Source organism: Cynocephalus volans, chromosome 6 (genome assembly GCF_027409185.1).
Source record: "Cynocephalus volans isolate mCynVol1 chromosome 6, mCynVol1.pri, whole genome shotgun sequence".
NCBI lineage: Eukaryota > Metazoa > Chordata > Mammalia > Dermoptera > Cynocephalidae > Cynocephalus > Cynocephalus volans.
The window spans coordinates 145,430,422-145,453,625 of NC_084465.1; the positions used below are offsets into that span (position 1 = coordinate 145,430,422).

The 23,204-nt window shown below is 35.2% G+C and overlaps 1 protein-coding gene across 7 annotated transcripts in view; it reads left to right on the top strand.

Annotated features, from left to right (window-relative positions):
• ACBD5 (acyl-CoA binding domain containing 5) overlaps positions 1-23,204 on the top strand; it is a 45,251-nt gene extending 22,047 nt beyond the window's left edge. For all 7 annotated transcript variants that reach the window (XM_063099475.1, XM_063099476.1, XM_063099477.1 and 4 more), the window contains 5 exons: positions 3,163-3,430; positions 9,672-9,871; positions 14,930-14,977; positions 15,311-15,420; positions 21,293-23,204. In XM_063099475.1, the coding sequence (XP_062955545.1) occupies positions 3,163-3,430; positions 9,672-9,871; positions 14,930-14,977; positions 15,311-15,420; positions 21,293-21,305 (639 nt within the window). In that variant the 3' untranslated portion in view covers positions 21,306-23,204. The remainder of the gene's footprint in view (positions 1-3,162; positions 3,431-9,671; positions 9,872-14,929; positions 14,978-15,310; positions 15,421-21,292) is intronic.

The window sequence follows — 23,204 nt, forward strand, 5'->3', positions numbered from 1 at the left end:
ATTTGAAATTTTCCACAATAAAAAGGTTAAAAATAAGCATTATAGTCATCTGTGGAATATTTTTTCTTTGTATTTTATTTTCTAACTAATTGTTGCCTATGTGATTTCTTCTTTTTCCTTCTTCGATCAGTGCTGAATTTAACTGTGTTCTACCTTATCACTTTCATAATGAGTACCTTTTTGTTCAACTTCCTTATGACTTGTAGTATTACCTGTCTTTTTGGTTTGTTTTTTTTTTTTTTTAGAGATCTCAATTAGCTTTATTGTGATTATAAAATCAGGCAACACATCATTCCATAAAATAGAATAAGTGTTCCCTAGTATTTACCTGTTTTAAGGGGCTGCTATTTGTTATGTCCCCAGACTTCGATATATCTTATCCACTGAGGTATTTAGCCAATCTGCTAGTATAATTAAAATCTTGTTTTGTTATTACCTGACTTATTAATCTAACCTCAATCCTAAATAATATTACTTCCAACTTCTTTACCCATAATAGATGATCTGTAATAAATTACTATTTTTTAGAAAAGTAAGTATTAGAATGTTATTTTAAGGATTTCTGTACTGCTTTTTGAGTACAGTAATCTTTTTACCTTGTTGCTATTTAGTTTGCCTCAGTTTCTATTCTTTCCATAGGGTTCATGGTCTGAAAGCACTACATCTTATTGGTTTTAACTAAATCTCTGAGGTGAGAGAGGGCGGCATGCTTTCAAGGGCCTCATCTCACTTAACAAAATATTGTTTAAAAGAAAGTCATTTTTTGATTTCATAGTTTTTATTTTTAGTTAAATTTAAATAAGTTGAGTACTTTATAGATCCCTTTCCAAAAAGTGGAAACTTTGAAAGATTGAATTATTAGCCATTATTGCTTTGCAGAATCTAAAAATGAACTATGTTCTAAAATAGCCATTTAGATAGGTAATGGTTTGGAAGTACTGTTCTGAAACTGAAACAGAGACTTGAAGATATGAAATGTTTTATATCTATATATGCTTCTGGTATCATTTCAACCATTATACCAATGCAGACCAGTAGTATACTTGGAATTTTGTGAGGTGGGTTAGATTTCTAAGATGGCAATAAGAGAGAGAAAAAACCTTCTCCTTTGTCTTACATATTCTTATCTCTTTAAACAGTACTTCTTAAAAGGGGAGTTTGTTATAGCACAGACTCCAGGGCCTCAACCCCAGAGTTTCAGATTTAGAATTTGCATTTCTTTTTTTTTTTTTAAAGATGACCGGTAAGGGGATCTTAACCCTTGGCTTGGTGTTGTCAGCACCACGCTCTCCCAAGTGAGCTAACCGGCCATCCCTATATAAGGATCTGAACCCATGGCCTTGGTGTTATCAGCAGCACACTCTCCCAAGTGAGCCATGGGCCGGCCCTTGAATTTGCATTTCTAAGAAGCTCGCAGTTGATGCTGTTGCTCCCAGTCTACAGACCACACTTTGAGTAGCATCTAAAGCATTAGAAGCTAGAGTCTATCAGAATTGGTGGTATGGGTAGGGGACTGATACTCATAAGTCCCATCTCAACTTTTCCCTTGTTTTCATCAAATAATTTTATCTTCTTTATTGAGAAGATAGAAGCCATTAGGTTGTAGCTCCTTCAACTTTGTGGCTTGACACTTATTTTTTAATTTACTGACTGTAAGCTACACCTATTCAGTCCTTGCTGCGTTTCTTCACACCTCAGTGGATGACATGTTCTTCCCATTTAAGGACACTTCCTCTACTTTGCTTGTGTCATATTTCTTCCCACCTTATAATTTGGGGACCTTCATCTTTTCTACTCTATCTAGATTATTCCCCACCATTGTTTCTCTTCTGGTTCTTTCTTCTCAAGCTATACACATAGTCATAACCCTTCCATTTTTAAAAGAAAATACTCTTTAACCTTGTGATACCTTCCAACTATTGTATTTTCTTCCTTCACTTCATGGCCAGGCTTTTTGTTGGTTGTATTCATTTATTATACTCATTTCCGTCAGATTTCTGCCATACATGTCAACATACCTTTGTTGCTAATTTGAGTGGATGCTTTACATTTCCTATCTTATTTGAACATCATTATACAATATTCACTATTCTATCCTCGAAAACATTCCCTTGGCTTTCTTCACACCATTCTTTTAGGTGTCTTTCTTTCCTTTTCTTTTTCTTTTTTTTTTTTCGGCTTCTCGTAGGATCCCTCTTTGAGTTTTTCTTTCTCTGTGGAACCCTTAAGTTTGCTGTTCTTCAGGCATACAGCCCTAGTTGCTACTTCCTTGGTTTGAACTATCACATGCTGATGATGCTCTGAGTTCTAACTCCAACATGTATCTCCTGATTCCAGCTGCGCTACTGTACACCTTGCCTAGGGACCTCAGTTTTTACTTGTTTGTAACTGTACCATTATCTCTTTCAGTTCCCCTGAAACAACCTTATCCTCAGTACTTATCTTGGTGAGTATCACCAAGCCATTTAGTGCCCAGTCTTTCCTTTTCCTTACTCCCATATTCAGTCTTCAAATCTGGTTGATTTTGTAATCTTAAAAGTTCTCAAATCATCCTCTGTCCAACTACTACTTTGTTGGCACATGCTGTCATTATTGTCATCCTTCGACTTGGCATATTCTCTTTTGTTCTTCAAGTCTTAGTTCATATCATTTCGTCCAGGAAGGCTATCCTGACCAAACCTCTACCCAACCCTGGTATGGGTTAGGTACCCCTCCTGCAAGTTCTTATAGCATCCTTTGTACATCTTTTTAATAAAACTTATCAAATATGTTATAATAATCTTCTCTGACTCCCTTACTAAGATTGTAAGCTTCTTGCAGATAGGGATTCTATCTCTTTCTTGATAGTATCCCTAGAGTTTAGCATAGTAACTAAGGTAAGCATAGAGATTTAAATGTTTTTGGGATGAATAACTGATTCATGAGAACAATTCAATGCTAAAACTTCTCAATTCTTTGCTCATAGTGGAATCATTCCTGTTCCGTTTCTTCCCTGTGTACAGGAAGCAGAATATTAATTGAAGACATTTTTCAGAAAAAGAACATTTCTAAGAATAACATGAAAGAACATTTTAGAAAACCAGTATTTCTATCACCTTGACAACTTTGTGCTGTATACGTTATGTTTATAGCTTTTAACTAAGCATCATTTTAAATTTGTAGTCTTTAGACAGCATTACGTCAAACAATGGACCATTTCAGTGTTACTTGGGTGGTGATCCCAGTCAGCCCTTGGAAAATTCTGGTTTTCCTGAAGATGTCCAAGTATCTCCTGGAAATGGCAACATTGGGAATATACAGGTGGTAGCAGTCGAAGGAAAAGGTGAAGTAAAGCATGGAGGAGAAGATGGCAGAAATAACAGTGGAGCACCACACCGTGAGAAGCGAGGTGGAGAAAATGAGGAATTCTCTAATGTCAGAAGAGGGAGAGGTGTGTATTACTTTTTATTTTTTTTTCTCACTGACTATAAACTAATTGGTAAAATGGGGAAGTTCTAGATAGGAGAGGCACTAAGATGATCAGTGTGCAAAGGTTATCTGTAAGGTTAAATGTTATCCTTACATAACATCTGACAGTTTTTCTTTATGTCTACTTCTCTCCTTTGACATCATGGGCATAGTAGTGGGTTCCCTAAAGTGCTTGAGGGAGACATTTCTATTTCCACATCTTTTATGCAATTTTTTGAGGTAGCCAAATGTATGTTCTGTCACCTCCTGAGGAACCACCGATTGCTCCAACTGTGCTGCTGCCTTTTTTCCCCCATATAGGTAAAAATCTGAATTCTTTATCTTTCCCACATTTCCTCAGTTAGGTCAAAAGAGATTATTTAAAGCTGACAAATCAAGTAATAGAGAGAAAAGAACATTTAACTGTACAAAGATAAACATTAAGAATAGTAATGTGATCAGGAAATAAAGTGTCAAGTGGAGAAGAAAAGTAAATATATCCATTTGTAATTGTTTCAGGAAATAAATGAATAGATACTGTTAAAAAAAGAGAATTAAGGGTATTATAGAAAATTATGGTTAAAAACACAACCATTTGAGCAAAATACAGATCTTTCAAATTTATCAGGAAAAACACACATGACGCACATTTGTTAAAAAGTATTGAAAACAAACCACATGGTAAAATATTTTTTAAAACCCATAAAACAGTGCACAATATAAAAGACATTAGGGGCTGGCTGGTTAGCTCAGTTGGTTAGAGTGTGTTGTTATAGCACCAAGGTCAGGAGTTCAGATCTCTTTATGGGCCAGCTGCCAAAAAATAGATGTTAGACCAAATATATTTGTGATAGCAATAAAAGTAAACAGGCTATATTCACATAAAGAAAAAGGTGTTCAGTTAGGTTCACAAAGCAGAACATAATTTCATGCCGTAGTCTATAAAAGGATAGGCAAATACAAATTAAAATTAAGCAAAGCTTGTAATCTTGAAATCAGGTGAGATTAATTTTAGGGCAAGAAGCAGTATGACAAAGAAAGCCATTTATAATGTTAAAGTATGAGATAAGAATATAAAAATTATGAATATCTTTATGTCCAAGAATGTAGTTAGTATCAATATTCAAAAAGCAAAACCCAGCTCATCAGTTAGCTCAGTTGGTTAGAGCATAGCCTTGTTTTTTTTTTGTGGCTGGCTGGTACTGGATCTGGGATCCAAACCTGTTACTTTATAAGGCTGTGCTCTAACCAACTTATCTGACCGGCCAGCCCTAGAGCACAGTTTTTTAATACCAAGGTCAAGGGTTTGGATCCCTGTACTGGCTGGCCACCAAAAACAAAAAAAAAAAAAGCAAAATTTGCAGATAATGTAAGGAGAAGTAGACAAAAATCATATTAATAGGAGATTTTAATGTACTTCTTTTGGTCTATATCAGAGTATAAGGACAAAAAGATAAGTAAGGGTAACAAGGATCTTAATAACATAATTTAGTAAAAATATAATTGGTGTTTATCATACTATATACCATGAAAAGAAAGAGAATATGCCTGTAGAATCTGTCTAGATGTTAAATTTTTCTCTTTGTTATCCTTATTGCCACCAAGGCAAGACACCTTGGGCTACATTTCGTATTTATTATGACCAATGTCTCCCCGTTTTTACATTAGGTCTAACACATAAACCTGTAAATCTGCCTCCATAATGTTTTCCTTTCCATTTTGATAGCCACGCCAATATTTTCATTTCCACTGGCTGCAGAGACCTCTAATTTTGTAAGGCTGTTTTTATTTTCTCACTGTTTCAATCCATTCTCAAAATGATTAGGATAATCTCTTGATTTTTTTTTTGTAAGACATATTATCTATTCACGAATATAGAGCCATTTTTTGTGGTCTCTGTGTTAAGGCTACACTCTTCATCTTCTTGTGACAATTCCATTCTGTCCTTTGCTTTCTCTGACTTTATCATTCTTATTTTTCATCACCCTCCTTTTTAGTGTCTACCTCAAATGAGCAAAGGCAATCTTTCCACTCTCATGTCTGCATTGCTCTTCCAGTTCTATATCTTTGCGTATGTCTTTTCTATCATTTGGAATTATCTTTTGCCTCTTCTTTGTTAATATTTTACTATCCCTTCCTTCAAAGTTCAGCTTTAAAAAACAGTATTTTTTGGAAATCTTTCCTAATAATTCACATTTAATTTTAATTAAAGGGGTTTAATATTCTTGTGTTCTTTTACTCACTCCCTTTGTGTGTTAGGACTTTTGTGTTCTGAATATAGTATATGTTTAATAAATGTTGACAGCACACTATAAAGCAATAAGCTAAAAGATGGCTCTGGGGACTTCCAAGGAAGGATAGTCAAATGTATGCATTGTCGTAACACCCCCCCCCAACCTAATTAAATGAATAAAAAGAGGAAGAAAATATCAATGTCTATAGCAATGGCCCTGAAATTAGGTAAGGACCTCATCCTCATACCATAAGCTTTGCAAAGTATCAGCCAAGGAACAGGACAATTAGAAAGAAACTAAAAGATCATTCTTGGAATGTATGGGAAGTTCTCCCCCATCTTCTGTATAAAGCAATACAATGAAGAGGAAGGTGACTTGATAAAATTTTGAAAAATCCCCTTAATTTAATGGGAAGCAGACTGGAAGCAATAGGGGCTTGAAGAAAATGTTCATAGTGTCCTCTTGGAACTCTTTTGGATAAATAAACAGAAGAACCACAAAACTTGTTATTTTTTTCCACCTGTGGTTGGGAAGAAGGCTGGATAATGGAAAATAATCTGATAGGACTAATCATCACTCATAACAAAGGCTTAAAATAAAAGAGAAAATAAATGGGGGATTGGGGAGCATAGGGTCTAGTTCACCAAACTTCATGTATCTAGCCTTTTACTTCCACTATAATAAGCAGAACCATAGCCAGGACTACACGAAACTGGGATTTGCTTTCACACCTGATCTCATCCTTCCAATTCTGAGCAGGAGGACAGTGGAAAAGGCAAGCATGAATAATTGCTCAGGGATTATAGTTTCTGACTGCCAGTGACCCTTTGGCTTTTGTTATGGAGGAAAGATCTGAAACACAAGGCCACGTGTCATTTGAATATATACCTCACTGACCAGGAAAGAACCCTCAATACAGGGCATTTAACAACATTCAAGAAAAGAGAATAGAAAACAATATCCCTATTATGTTAGCCCCTACTGATAGACCCAGAGGAGCCTAATTTAGAAACAGCATGCATTAATATCAAGCTTTAAGCTCAGGTTCTGGAGGAACATGCCAGTAGAGCAATGTAAACATGGCATGAAACAAACTCTGTTTAGGTAGATTGATAGAGCTGCCCCTGTCTCAGGTAAATAAGTTGACAAAAACAGACCTGGGAACTATGCAGAAATTCTGCAGCCAAGGGAAAAGTAAAAAGGAAGTGGGGAAGGAGTAAGGAGCATTGTATGCAAACAAAAGGTCTGTTTCGGAAGTATACATGTCCCAGAAAACACAGGAACATTTTAGATGACCAATATTTCTCATTCGAAGAAAAAAGATATAAACTGTTACAAATAGGAGATCAAAGCAGAGATGATAAGGTCTGAAAAACAAAAATTGCTTAGGTGAGGGGAAAATTTGGGGCAGAAGCAATACAAAGGTACTTCAAAAAGTGCGTGGAAAAGTTGAATTAAAAGATAATATGAATCTTTCCATGCACTTTTTGAAGACCTCTCATATTTATAGAACTTAGAAAAACCTTAGAAACAGCAACGAAGAGAATAGACATGGCAGAAATGCAAGTCATTCATTTATTCAAGAAAGGCAGATCTAGGTTTTCGGGGATCTGAAACTTAACACAATTTGGCAGGGGGAGACCTCCGTACTGGTACATTTCTGTTACTTGTAACAAAATACCTGGAATTGGGTAATTTGTAAGAGAAAAAAAATGTATCGTTTAACGTTTCAGAGGCTGGGAAGTCTGAAGTCCAGGGAACACATCTGGTGAGGGTCTTCTTTGTAGGTGGCTTTACAACAATGCATGAGTCTCACATGGCAGAAAATGGCTGAGCAGAGAGAGAGAGAGGCTTTCACATGCTCTCCTTTTAAAGCCCTCAGAACCATACCCCTGACCACCATTATTAATCCATTCACTACTGCATAATCCTACAATCTAATCACCTCTTCAGTGCCCCACCTTTCAATCATCGTAGTAGGATTTCCCACCCTCTTTACACGTCACAGTGGGGACTAAGTTTTGGGAGGACAGCACCCTCTTTAAGAGAAAGTGAATGTTAAAAGAAAAAGAAAAATTACAACTATTACTAGAGCCTTGGATTCAGGTACCTGTCTTTAGGCAATTTACCAAAATTGTTTATATGAAAGGCTTCCTATTTACAACCTGACTTCCCCACCCCACCCTAACCTGTAACATGCTTCAATTCCCAGCAATCACAGGAGTCTGTACAAATGGCAGACCCTGAAGTTAAGCTTTGTTAACTTCTTAGTAAATCCACTTCAGCATTCAACAAATATTATTGAGCACCTGTTCTGTCTTGGGTCATAGGGGTGCAATAGAGAACAAGACAAAGTCCTTCCTTTCATGGAGCTTACATTTTAGTAAAAGGGAGCTGACAGTGAGTAAGCAAACAAGATATGTTTCAAATAGTAAATTGTGAGTAGTGCTCTGAAGAACATGAAACAGGGTAATTGGGCAGAATGACTGGAGGTGGGGATTACCATAACACGGGAGTGGTCCAATTAAGCCTGTTCTTTGTGAAGGCTGTATGCTCTGTAGGATATAGTGAGCAGAGACCGAAGTCATTCTCTGGGAGTGGTTCTCTAGTGTCATCAGTACCCACTGACAGGCCATCACAAGCTATCTCAATCTCTTAAGTATGCAGGAAAAAACTAAGACTCAAACTGGACCTTACACTTTTTTTCCCCATGTGAGTTTTATACCACTAGCTGGGTTTGTGAAGGACCACTTCAACATTTACTTCCTTTTGATACAAGAGTAGAAGTCTTCTTGAAAATGGCATCAGGCACCGCTGTGTACTCTTTGGGGTTTAACTTGGCAAACAGCTCTAATTCCATTTCCCATGCAACCCCCAACAATACTTGATGCAAGTTCAGCTGTAGGTATCCTGCTGCTGGAGGTTCTAGGATACTGAAGGGCAATGTGCTAGACAATTTCCTATTTATTATTTAAAACAAAACAAAGAAAACTTACTCATCTCAGCTAATGTGTAACAACTTGTAATTTTCCGTTTCTACAAGGGTAGGGTAACATAGTTGTACCTTTTGTACACTGCAATAGAAAACTGTTTTAGCCTTTCTGAAAAATAGTTTGGCAGCACTCATTAAGAACCTCGACAAAGCTGTTATCCTTTGATCTAGTAATTCTTAGAATCTGTCCTAAAGAAATCAGTGGAAATCTGGACAATAATTTATGTGCAAAACATTCATTGCAATGTTTGTAATAAAAATTTGGGATCATCCTGACTATCCAAAAGTGGATAATGGTTGAGTGAATTACTTCATGACCTAACTAGGGAATTTCTGTAATCATTTAAGTGTTTTTGGAGTAAAACTTAATGATGCAGATAAATGTTCATAATATGATTTAAAAAGCGGAACACAAAATCATGTATGAGGGGTAATGCCAATTTTGTAAATATATGCATAGAAAAAAGATGGATAGATATATTACAAAATCTTAATAGTAGTGAGATTTCAATATTTATAAGGGAACATGCAATTTTTAATAAGAAAAACACATTCAAAAGCCTTATGGAAAGCTTACAATATGATAAAAACAAAAAATAACCAAAAAGGAAAATACAGCTATTCAGTGTAACAAATACTAATACTTCTAAAGAAGCAGCCTTCGTATTTTTTCAGTCTTGTTAACCTTATTAGTGAAGATTTTCTGAGTATGCATGCCAAATATGTATATCATTTGTGAATTATATGCATATAGTCTAGTATATTATGTCTATTATAAAGCCTTGGCAAAACAAGTTTAAAAATATACCAGTATATATAGAAGTTTGCATATTTATTTCTTTGATCCCAAGAGTTTATTTTATGTACTTCCTGATTACTTCTACTCTACTTCGGAGATTTAGATCTCAAAGAAGTAACAGAGGAAAATGAATAAAACACACTGTTTTTACTTTTATAAGAATTATTTAAAACTGCCTTATTTTGCTCCCTTAAAATAGGGCATAGGATGCAACATTTGAGCGAAGGAACAAAGGGTCAGCAAGTGGGAAGTGGAGGTGACGGGGAACGCTGGGGCTCTGACAGAGGATCAAGAGGCAGCCTCAATGAGCAGATCGCTCTAGTGCTCATGAGATTGCAGGAGGACATGCAGAATGTCCTTCAGAGACTTCATAAACTGGAAACACTAACTGCTTCACAGGTAAGCCTCTGAGTTTGTCTTATCGTTGTCTTCTACTTGTTGATCCTGGAAAGCAGTGATCAGATTTACACAAATTAATGTATGTTAATGAATTGTATAAAAAATAAAAAGGACCTCATTTTGAAAATATTGTCGAAGAAAAGACTGTCCCAAGAACTAAATACCACTTAAAATAATAGAAAATTTTTAGAGTTTAAAATTAGCAGTACTGTATTGGAGGTAGGAGTCTAGTGCTTGGGATTAGAAGAATAATTACTGCTAAATAGTACAGTTTGAAGAACTGATAAAGAGACCTTTACTAATGCCCTATACTTCATCATTAAAGAGTCATTCTTTTGTAGTAAGCCTTGTCTATCTTGATTCTTTTAAAAATGCTGATAGGAGTAATACATTAAGGTGCTAATTCCTTTGTGTAAATTAGTTTTAGGGTCAAAACTTTAAGCCAGAAGGGAATGTAGACCTATAGTTTGGCCTTAACTATCTTTTTCCCTGGAAGATCCAAGGGCATTAAACTTTTGAAAAGACACTACAGCTAGTCCACGTACAGAAACTCAAGCAGAACCCAGACATCCTCTATCCTAGGCTAGTGGTCTTTCTAGTCTTTCATAGTAAAGGCAGATTGCTATCCTGAACTGAATAAAACTAGACAGCTGTCTCTGGAGAAAGTACAAAAAAGAAGGGCAAAGGGTTTGTAGGAAGAGAAAATTCCGCTTGGTTCAAAGCTTTGGCTTGGCTGTGATAATCACTGGACTCAGCTGCAGAAGTTTCAAATGGCTGCTAGTGATTGTCCCCATTTGTCTCCTGACTTGCCCCTCCTTGAGTAACATTGGTTGGATAGAATAAAGAGGCAATCAGCCTGTCTGTCTGACCTAGCTTCAAACGTTATACAAAATCGAAGCATCATGCTGTAACAAATGTTAAGAAGAATTTGTAGGGATTAATCAAAGAAGATGTGCTTCCATTGCAAAATGAACACATTAAATGTTGACACATATGAAGAAATGGATACTGCAGGCTTCCTCAGCATCCATTGTGATTACCTAACCCTTTACCCAATAAGTAACCTACTCAAGTTATCACAAGGTTTCTCAATTATATGCATCTCAAGGATTTTTAATTACATTTTATTATCAATTAGACTGAATCCCTGGACTTTCAGGAATCTTTGAATACCCTAAAATACTATTATGCACATTATTGTTTGATTTTTGCATTTTTGAGGGGAGAGGATTTGTTTTCTTCATTAGATTCTCAACAGGGTCTATAATGAAAAAGAGGTTAAAAGTAGTGCCTTATATGTATGATTCAGTGTTTCAGAGTTTCCATCACATTAAAAAAAATAAATTTGAGATGAGAAAATTAAACCCAGTTTTGTTTTTGTTTTTAAATACACAAATATATTAAAGGAAAATTGAATCTTGGAAAAGAAAAAAGAATAATGCCTTAAATAAGTGACATTGTCTGATTTGTACAGGCAAGTATAGGTTGCTGCTATCAAATGAACTGTTTTATCTTTCATTAATGAGAAAATTCTAGTGTTCTATATGTGCTTGAGAGATAAAACGTATTTAAGGTCCATGATCCCCTCACCCTATCCTTGGATTAGAACAGACTTAATCTTTTTTTTTGGCAGCTGGCTGGTATGGGGATCGGAACCCTTGCCCTTGGTTTTATAATACTGCACTCTAACCAACTGAACTAACTGGCCAGCCCCTTGGAGTTAATCTTAAAGGAAGCCAAAAAGAGCTACTTATGCAGGAAATCTTGTTTAGTTATTATTGAACATTATTGTTTCTGGTAGTCTTTTTTTCTTGTTCTGTGATTTTTTTTTTTTTTTTAGCAGCTGGCCGGTATGGAGAACCAAACCTTTGACCCTGGTGTTATAACATTGAAAATATTTTGTATATATGATAGTAAATGTCTTTGATTATATTGAAATTCTGCTAATTCTTTTGAGAGATATGTATATATATTTTGTTTGTTTTTGTTTTTCTATTTTTGCTGGCTGGCTGGTGTGTGTGTATGTATATATATATACATATATATGTATATATATGGAGTTTTTCACTATTGTCTTACATAAAATCTTTTTTAAAAAAAGGATTTTGACATGATAAGGACTTTTTCCTTAAAAATTTCATGATTCACTTGGATGATTCATAAAAGAAATAAATTGATGGTTGAATAGTAGTACATCGTAGGATACTTAGTTCAACACCCTTATTTAGCAGATGAAGAGGCTGAGATACTTAGAGGGTATATTAATAAGTGGCAGAGCAAGGTAACTAACGTCTCCTGATTTCTTTTGTAATGCACTTTCCACCATAGAAAGGTGCCTGAGATATATTTTTTGTAAAATAATTCCTTAGATTCATTCACTCGATAAATATTTTTTGAATGGCGACATACCAGATACTTCTCTAGACAAAGGATACAGAAATGAAAAGGGAGATAGCATAGTGTAGCAGACTTTGGAGCAAACTACCTGGATTCAAATTCTGGCTCTGCCACTTACTAACTGTGTGATCTTGGGTCAGGAAGGTGACTTACCTTCTCTATGCCTCAGTTTCCTAATCTATAAAATGGGAATATTAATAGCACCTACCTCATATGCTTATTCAGAGGATTAGATAAGATGCTTAGTGCAATGCCTAGAACATAGTTAAGCACTTAAGTACTGTCAACATGAGATGATAGTGATGATGACAACAATGATGACAGGACACTTTGTGTTTTGTTTTGTTTTTGTTTAATTAATTTTTTTAATTGAAGCATAATTGTACATATCTGTGGGTACAACATTGAATATCGATACCTGTGTGCAGTGGACACCTTGGTTCTTTACTTCAGGAAGCTCACAGCCTTTGAGAGGCCTAATTTAAATAATTTTCTGTCTTCATATTTCCTTTGCAGTGATTACTGCTATATGAGATTTTTCCTTTCAAAATGAATTTCAAAAAAATTCAGTAATATTTTATTTTAATATAGCAATAGAATGATAAGATGATTGGACATTGGTTTTCTAAATATGTAAAAGCTACTTGATATATATGGAAAAATTTCTTTAAAGCAAATAAAAGAATAATGCTAGGGCTAGCCCAAGGCTCACTTGGGAGAGTGTGGTGCTGACAACACCAAGTCAAGGGTTAAGATCCCCTTACCGGTCATCTTTTAGGAAAAAAAAAAAAAAAAGAATAATGCTAATTATGCAAGTAGTGATTGTTACTTCTTACCTGTAAGCAAGGGTCTTCAGGCATCTTCATTTGCCATTGCAAACCATTTATTACTTAGAAAAAAATCCACTTATAATTCCATTTTATAGTTCTGATTTGACCCTAGCATTTGTTAGTTGCTGCTTTAATGAAGAGTAATTGTGTCTGTCACATTGGAGTTTGGTCACCTTGAGTTCCATTCCAAACTGCACTAATGTAACTTTGTGTAAGTCATTAGACATTTAGGAGCCCAATTTTGTAAATTTACCCTTTCTTTTATTTGGTCAGGAGAGGTACCATAGGTAAATGTCTTGGCTGAATATTATTATGCCTACAAGCTGGTATTATAACTAACATAAGAATCATTACCTTGTCTTGATTCTTTCAGCACTTGGAGTGTTCAGCTTGAGTATAATCTAACTATAACTTGTTTAATACCTTAGTGGTCTATAAGGACTAATGCAACATCCAGAGGCAACTAATTTAGTTTTACTTGTAAGCTATAGTCATAATAGGCTTAGGGAAATCATATTATCCATAACAAGGAAATTTAAAAGCCTACCCTCTCTCCTCCTTTTCTTTACTTTCCTGCTGTCGTCATTCACTCTACTTCAGCACACTGGTGTTGTAGCTCTTCCTTGAACTTGCCAGCAGGCTCCCTCCTACCCTGGGTCTTTGAACTTGTTATCTCCTCTGTATAGAAGGGTGTTCCCCAGTTAGCCACAATTTTGAGCCTTCCCTGATCACTCTAATTAAAATTGCTTGCATGTCCCATAACATGTCCCATCTCCCTTCCCTATTTTATTTTTCTTTATAGTATTTATTTTTATTTTTTATTTTTATTTTTTTAAAAAGATGACCAGTAAGGGGATCTTAACCCTTGACTTGGTGTTGTCAGCACCACGCTCACCCAGTGAGCGAACCGGCTATCCCTATATGGGATCCGAACCCGTGGCCTTGGTGTTATCAGCACTGCACTCTCCTGAGTGAGCCACAGGCCGGCTCAACATTTATCACCACCTAACATACTTTATGTTTTACTGCTTTATTTGTTATTACCTGTATGCTTCTACTAAAGTATAAGCTCCATTAGGGCAGAAATTTTTGTCATTTTGCTCTTCTATATCTCTAGTGCCCAGAATAGTGACTGGTGCATAATAGATGCTCAATAAACATTTACTGAATGAATTAATTCAGTAATCTTCATACAATTTCTCTAAAGTTATTATAAATGGATAAACTGGATTAATAAGTCTCTAATAACTAGCCTAAGGAAACATGTCTTTAGAATGAGCCAAATTGGCATCTAAATTTCCTGTTATTCTGAAATTTTTCTACTTATTTTATGCTACTTCTCATTTAAAAATTTATAACCAACAGTTCGCTTCTCATATGTATGGTATAGCTCTTCTGCTATAACTTGTCATGAGTTTCCAAAACGGATCTTTGGATATTGTTTACAAAGTCTTTTTATTTTAATTAATAATCAAGGCTGCAATTCTCAGACGTGTTTGTATGGAAACTAAGGAATTAATTAAGAAAAGTTGCGTAAATAATTTGATAAGATTATAAAAAGTAAGGGTGTAGATTGATTTGGGGTTTTATTTTTATCTTACATAGTTCGAAGTATAAAATATAAAATGTCAAAGGTGTTTGGCTTGTAATTTTAGGGACCTTATCTTTTGGTCAGTATGGGTTTCAAGATAATGAAAGCATAGTTAGCAGAAAAATAGAGAATAAATAAATATTTCAGCCTTTTTTTTTTTTTAAAGATAGGAAATAGAAAAATGACTGTATTTTTTTTTTCATTTTGTTAAAGCTTAATCACTCTGATTTGCATTTATAGGCAAAATCATCAACATTGCAGGCCAGTAGTGATCAACCCCCCTCAAAGGTAAGAATTTTTTTCTTAAATCTAAGTGCCAGGGTTTCAAGTAAGTTACAGTATATTTAGATTATATGAGATCCTTAAAGCATTCTAAATGACATCTACACTTCAGAGCTTTGAAGTTAAAAAATATTTGTGTTTGTTTAAGTCTGAAGTACTCCTGAAAGTCTGCTTATTGAATTTTGAATTTTGCTGTGAGATGCCGAATATCTCCCTCATTTTATCAGGAGTGAGATTTGTGACTAGTTTTATATTTTCAAAATTATGAGTTAGGAATGTTTTTAAGTTTATATGTGCAAAGTTTAATAGATTGGTGACAAGCTTATTTTATTTTCTCAGAGACCATCTTGGTGGCCCTTTGAGATGTCTCCTGGTGCATTAACTTTTGCTATCATATGGCCTTTTATTGCCCAGTGGTTGGTATATTTATATTATCAAAGAAGGAGAAGGTAATACTATAGTTTTATAATTCGAAATGATGTATTAAACTCTTATAACCTGTAGTAGATAGCTTTTAGCAGCAGTTAAGGGGATAGGTCCAGTTTATATATATGTTGTCATACTGAAAATTCTATACTGATCCTGAGACTGAAATTACCTTGGAAATGATATCTTGTAGATTTCTAGGTACTTGTTAGACTTAAAATATTTTTCACTTGAGAGCATCTGATGGATATGTACACCTTTGGTTTAGACAACAACAAGGAAATGACCATGTGTGTCTAAAGTTTTATGGTTTATGAGGAAACAATGCTGTTAAAGTCTGATGTTTATTTTGGGCCCTTTGCTAATATAAAGGACAATGGAGAGGTAAACAAGTAATGCCTGCTTGCTCTTTATACCTTTGAAATATGCACATTGACCTTTCAGAAAATGTTCAGCCCAGTCGCTATCTCTAGAATTAGGGAGTACTTTAAATTTGAGAGCCAGAATTTCAGTTTGGAATGACAGGAGATACCTCAAATCGGTCTGAGAATAATAGATTGAAATCCTTGAAAGTGCCCTGTGTCTGTTTGGTTTTTTTTGGCTGGCCAGTACAGGGATCAAACCCCTGACATTGGTGTTATCAGTACCACACTAACCAACTGAGCTGGACCCTGAGTCTGTTTATGATAGGAATAACCTGAGGCCAAAACCCTTGGGTTCCAGAAAAATCCTTAAATCTAAAAAGTGTCCTTTGGACACCATGTAAACGGAGTCACTTTCCATACAGGGGTGGGCAGATAGACCATTATTTACCTGACTGTGGCCTCACTGATTATGTTTTTAGTGTTTCATCACCATTTCCACTTAAGTAACAACAGATGGGGAAAAGAAGTGGGGCATTTAATAATAATGTGCAGTACACATACATTTTCAAAAATCTACAAGTTCAAATATTTATGGGTATGTTTTTCCTTTACCAAAGAACCCACTTAGTTAAAAGTATTTAATTATTTTCTAATTGCTACGCTTAGTAACAGAAAACACTCATCCTTCTCTTACATGAAAGGAATAAGCAGCACTCTAAGTGCTCCAGCTATAATACTTAATAGTAGATAGACTGAAATGTGTATAACATTGGGTGAATCATTTTAGTCTTATTTGTTCTCTGTTCCTATTAAGATGGTTTGATTTATGATCATAAGTGAACTAAATAAATTTTTTTGTACATTAATGTTTTTGGAATATACCTTCCCACCTGAAAGAACTTCAGTAGGATTTCAGAAACATATGTTGCTTTCTTAGTATTATTTATCTTTTCTAATTCATTTGTGTATGTATTATTTTAGTTATGAAGATATAGACCTTAATTTAAATCCTTTTTTTCTTCTGTCACACATTTTAAATTTCTCATATGATGGTTGGATTTAGTGCTATACAGTGTTTTATATTCTAATATCCCTGGTAATAGGAGGAAAAAAGAACCAAACCTTTTTTCAATATGTAGTAATGCTAGATTTAAGCAGCAGGGCACAGTGACACTTAAGGTAGATGTTTACATATTTTGCAATGTGTTTCAAAGTTCCTTTTCATGTTTTCTTTGTAGAAAGTTGGGAGTCAGAGAGTAGAGAAATTTGGCATAGTACAAGAAAACCTAAAGCTTACTTTGGTTAATAATTTATTTTATACTTAAGGTTGAAGCAGCTTATCACTTCATTAAAGACTGAAAAAACAAACTATATTCTGCTTCAGCAGTCACAGAAAACTGGAGTTTTTTAAAAATTATTTTTTAAATGTTCCCTTCTAGTAGAAGTATAATAAAAGATTATTTACTATTTCTCTTCAGTTGTTCACAGATGTCTCTGAATGGAGAAACTCTTTTCTATTTTTAATTTTCTATTTTGTTATTATTGAATCTTTATCAAGTTTTTCACTGTATGTTGTGTTTGATCCTTCCAAATTGCAAATTATTTAGCACTGTGTAACTGCATTTTGATGAGGTACAGTGTTTTTTTCATATTGTTTACTTATGTTTGTAACAGATTAACTGGGGTTAGAGGTAGAGCTGTATTTGATATGGAAATAAGTTTTAGCCTTGAGGGGATTTAGGTATCTTCTAATCTGGCAGTGTTTAACAATTATTAATCAGATAGTTAAAGGAATGAAGACTAGAAAGCAGTGTGTATGGTTAGAAAGAGACAGGTTCTGTGTTAGAGATTAAGAGAAAGGTCTAGAAATCTGATTACGATGGGAAAAGTATGAGCAGAAGAGGATGTTCCCTACTCTGGTAGGGATTATCCTGTAGCTCATCCCCTTGGTGCAGTGTCTGGCATGTACTAGTGTTCAGAAATTGTGTTGAATGCATGACTGAATGCCCTCTATTGTCATGACAGCAAACTGAAGTACCATAAGACATGGGAAAGCTTTCATTTTATTTAGTAAATATGCATGTGGACATAGACACACTGGCATAGTCCTATATGTATGTAAAATAAGTAGATATTTGTGATAAGCTTTTAAAAAATATGTATTTTCCTTTTAATGTTAGAAGACACTTAAGGTCTGTTGTCTGATTTTTTCTAGAATAGTAAAATATAAATTTAAAATAAAACAGATTTCTCACACTATCACTCTGCGCCAAGTCAAAAAACATTCTTTCTGTATGTGATGTGAAGAGCAACACCTACCTGCAGGCTTCTCCTTGTTCAAAAATAGGCCTGTCCTCTGTTAATGTAGCCTGATAACTTTACTACTAAAATTCTCCACAAGTTAAATGTTGAAAGCAGACCTATTAAATCCAAAAGACTACTCTTAAACTATTACCTTGAAGGAAAGGATGTTTCTAACCATTTTTCTTTAACAGCCTCCACAGATTTCGTAAATTTGCTGTAATGTACTTTCCTTGGGAATACTGAGCCTACAGTAGAGAGGTAATAAATAAAAACTGGTTGGACCAAGGTTAAGGGTTTGGATCCCCATACTGGTCAGCCACCCCCTTCACCCCCCCCCCCTGCCTTGCGCACGCGCCAAAGAAAAATGGTTGGGAGTGGGGAGGATCTCAGGGGAATATTCTTCAAATCGAACGTGGGGCAGAAGGTATTGAAACAAAAAGTCAGGCTCAGGGTTCTGAGGAGGGGAAAGAATCTCAGCAGTACAGCCAGATCGGAGACTTTAACTAGGTGAGAGGAAAGGCAGAATTTATTTTGCTTCCCTCATCTGTTGTTTTCTGTGACTTTCCTACTCTTATCAGGCTACACCCTCCATTTTGCAAGTCGATTAAAAAAACAAAAACAAAAAAGAGAAAGATCTCATTAAAATTCTGAAAAAAACTCAAGTTCTATTACATCAGGAGATGGGGGTTTAGTGACCAGATTATCTGCCCTTTTGTAAATCTGCAAAGGACCTTGTATAGTAATCTGCATCCCTCTGTTTCTTGGTAAGTGTTGCTAACTGCTCAGGGACCCCACAGCTCACCTTTCTGCTCAGACCTCAGGCAGTTTGTCTTTAGAACCATCTACATCTGATGTGTGACATTTTGGCAATCATTTTGGACATTTTATTTTCCGTGTTGTGGAAGACCTCCCTTAATCTTCGTTTTTTGGTCCTCATTGCTAAGAAGAGCTATTGAGAAGGTCCTAACACTGCAGTTCAGAAAACGAACAGAGCTAAGTAATTGAGAAAATGCCTCCTCTTGAAACGGATATAACGCCAGAAATAGAAGCTATAGAAAGATTGAAGAATTTTATAATAAGGGAGTTTAACAGACTATTCGCAGTGATACAGAAGGGCTGTGCAGAGAGCTCAAAAAGTATCAGGGAGTTGAGAGAGTTAATAGAACAAAGGTACAAGCTGGATTGTCCACAAAACTGAATTACTGAAGTAAGTGCAAAACAAGAGAAAGTCTCACAGACTGCAGAGAAAAAGGGAAGAAAAATCAAGATAAGAAAAGAGGAGAAAAAGAGAGACCTAGAGGGCTGGTCCAGGAGATACGATCTATGCATAGTAGGAATTCCTGAAACAGAGGACAATACAAATGGAGCTGAAATAGTAATTAAGGAAGTAATTGAAGAAAATTTTCCGGAGTTGAGGAACAAACTAGATCTACAAATGGAAAAAGCACACGGTATTTTAAAATTTGACGCAAAGACAACAACAGGTAGACATATTCTGGTGACATTTTTAAATTTCAAGGATGAGGAAAAAATTCTAGAAATATCCAAGCAGAGAAAGCAAGTTATTATAACGGGCAAAAGGCAGGCTGACTTCAGATTTTTCTCTTGCATTTTTAAATGCCAGAAGACAATGGAACCATATCTACAGAGTTGTAAGGGAAAATAATTTTGAATCAAGAATTATATACTCTACCAAGTTATCATTTCTCTACAAAGGCAACTGGAAGACATTCTCAAATATGCAGAGGTTAAGAAAGTATGTTGACCAAGAACCTTCCTTGAAAAGTTTGCTGAATGATTTACTGCAGCAAACAGAACATGAACTAAAGTAACTCAAGAGTAGGGAGGCAATTGTATGAAAGAATTAATGTTAGCCTGTAATTGTAAACTTGCCACGAGACATACTATCCAGATCCTGAGAAACCAAGGAAGACATCAATAAAGCTGTGGTGATTCCACCTGAAGCACATCAAAATCCAGCAGGACCCTAAGATAACATCAAGATGGGAACAGAAACCAGAAGGAGCTTTGGTGAGACCTTGTACCTGGCTCCTTGCTCGGAGCCCCCACAGCTCACGTCCCCCTCCCTCCTGCTTTTCACTTCGTGCATTCCATTCTCTCAACCCCTCTTAAAAAACCCCTCAGTAACCTGAGACTTTGAGATGGCTTAGTCTGGCCACTCTCCTTCAGGTTTACTGGAGAGATGGGTCAGCCTAACATCTCTCCTCAGGTCACTAGTATTCCTGAATAAAAGCTCACTTCCTATTCCACCACCAAACAAACAAACAAACAAACAAACAAACAAACAAACAAAAAACCCCACCCACATCTGTCTGTTATGTGAAAATGGATTTGATTGTATTTAAAATGTCACTCCTGCCTAGGAGGTGTGCATTAGAGGAATTTCTACAGAGGATAAGGAATGATCTGATTATTTAAAATATCACTTCTGCCAAGGAGGTTGCATAAGAGTATTTCTGCAGAGAGGAATGAATCTGTAATAAGAGGGTTTCAGACATTTTGGCATCAGGAGTGCTGGAAGGGTATGGAGATTTTATAGCAACAGGACCTTTCACATCATATATGATTGTGGTGTGATACCTAACAAGTCAACCCTTTTCTGATAGCTCATTCACTCTGCTGTCCTTAAAATCATCACATTATATATATATATATATATATATATATCTCCAAGTTTTCGGTTTGTATGTCCACTTCTGCCCCACCAACTAATTGAGAGCTCTTGAGGGTTGAGCACGTGCCTCACTTATCTTTGAATCCCTAGTGCCTGGCACAGTGCCTAGAAAGTAATAGATACGTAATATGTGTTGATTAAGTGAACAGTCCAGGTTTTATATCTTTCAACCTCTTATAGTTTTGTTAAGCTTTTTTGCTTCACAATTATTCTATTTTGATAAAATTATGGAACAGTTCCCCCAAATCTTAATCATGTAATAGCCAGGTAGTAAAAGCTGAGAATCTAGAGGGTAAGAGAGGAGAAATGTAAATTTAGATTATTTATTAAAAACTGGTCATTTCAGCACGGGTAATTTTGGGTTCTAAGTCACATGAAGTAATTTCATAAGGACCATTTGCAATTTTATGTTTTTATTTTGAATTTGAAAGTTATTATGTTAGCATCCAGAGAATTCTTTGGTATAGATGTGTTTCATATTCAGGTGACATTTATACTCACGGGAACTTGGCTTTTACTTTCTTTTTAAAGAAAACTGAACTGAAGAAAATCATATTTTACTCAAGAAGACAGCTGGGCCTGGATGACTTCAGAATGAAATGGATTGTGGCGTTCAGAAGAAAATCTTAGTTTGTGATGATTACATTTCTTTTTGTTGTCCAGTAATTTGCTTTGTGTATATATATACATATATATATTTTGCACTACACAGATGATAACATTTTGAGGACTGATAAAACTGATAACTTGAATACTCAGTCTCAACTAGGTTATAAGTAGCATACATAGATTTACCCTACTCTTGAACTTGAAGGACATTAAATCATTAATTATTGTTTGGTCACACATTTACCTGATTATCTCCCATAGAGAAACTTAAGCTGCTTTTCCAAGGTACAGTTGTGATAATGAGATCAGATTTATAAGTTGGTATTTTTAATTTTCTAAATTAAATACGAGAAAGAATGAAAACCAGGAATGGATATCAAATGAGATTAAATTGACTCTATATCTCAGTTACTGAAATGCCATGCCAAGTAGTAGAAAACAGCTGGAAGAATCTTCTCCACATTTTACTTTGTGGGCTGCCCATAATGTTTCTTGGACATTCACAACTCTGAGTTTGGTGTTTAGGCGTCATTATTAAAAAGTAGAGCCCTATGTACTAGGCTTAGTTTTTACAAATGATTCACAAAATGGATATAACCTGCTGATGGAAATGATGAAGAATTAGCTTAATGCAGGTTTAAAAATATATTATGAGCCTGCACTTGATTAATATGATTTTCATTCAGTCATTTAATCCTTTGTAATCATTTTTCTTTAACTGAGGATATCTAGCATCTGTGTCATAGGGTGCTTTGAAATATAAAATGAAAACTTATTTATACTGTTTTTACAAAGTCAAAAAGGAAACATGAAAATCACTTTTCTGCAATTGATGAACTACACAGACTGATCTCTTAACCTCTTAGTGCCTCAGTTTTTCCTTTGGGGTATAACATTTGAGATATACCTATTATACAGGTGTATTGGAAAGATTTGCAAGCTAGCAGGCCATATGCTTCCATATGAATAAAGCATATGCAACTAATGAAAACGTAAGTCCCTCTACCCCACCTCTCATGTTTAGGCTAAAAAAAAGACTGTAATTTAGATCCTGGAAGACTTTGTTTGGAAAATCATTCATCCTGTACACCTTCCACCGTTCCCTCCTCACTTAGGTGTATCTTATGCTTTAAAGATTTATTTGATTCAAAGGCTTGGCAGGAAATAATTTTTAAGCATTCTCAATATGTATAATGTTGGGCTTAGCATCATGTGTTCAGAGTGTCTTAAATAAGAGGGAAAGAATTAGTTCATCGGTAGTAGTATACACAGTGGTTCTTTGTTTGCCTGAAGGAAAAAAAAAAAAGTTTAAGAATACAATTTGCTTTCATCAAACTCTGTTTTCCTTTTTTTTTTTTTTCATGTAGCTTGATTTTTTATTTTTTAATCCCACCTTGATTAAAATGTGTCTGTCTAACGGGATCTACTACTATTTGCTTTTAAAAAGCTGTTCCCTATTTATTTAGGAAAAAAAAAATGAAGCAAGTAACTGAATTATATGCAAAAATAAAGTTTAGACCTGTGGACCAGGGATAATTTTCAAAAATTAGATATCAGTCTGCTATCAGAAAATGGTGGCTTTTCTCTTAGTGTGTAAATAAATAAAATGCAAATTAAGAACTTAAGCAGTTGTGATTCATTACAAGCAGTCAGGGGTAACTAACTCCTAGGAATAACCATTTGTATCCTGTTCCAAAGTCTTATTTTATAGTTTGAAAAGCACTTTGCACACAGTTCTTGTATATAAAAGTAAAGATGTAATTATAGGATATAGTGTTACTGCTTTGTTTAACAAGAACCTCATTTTAAATTGACAGCTATGGTATTTTTTTAA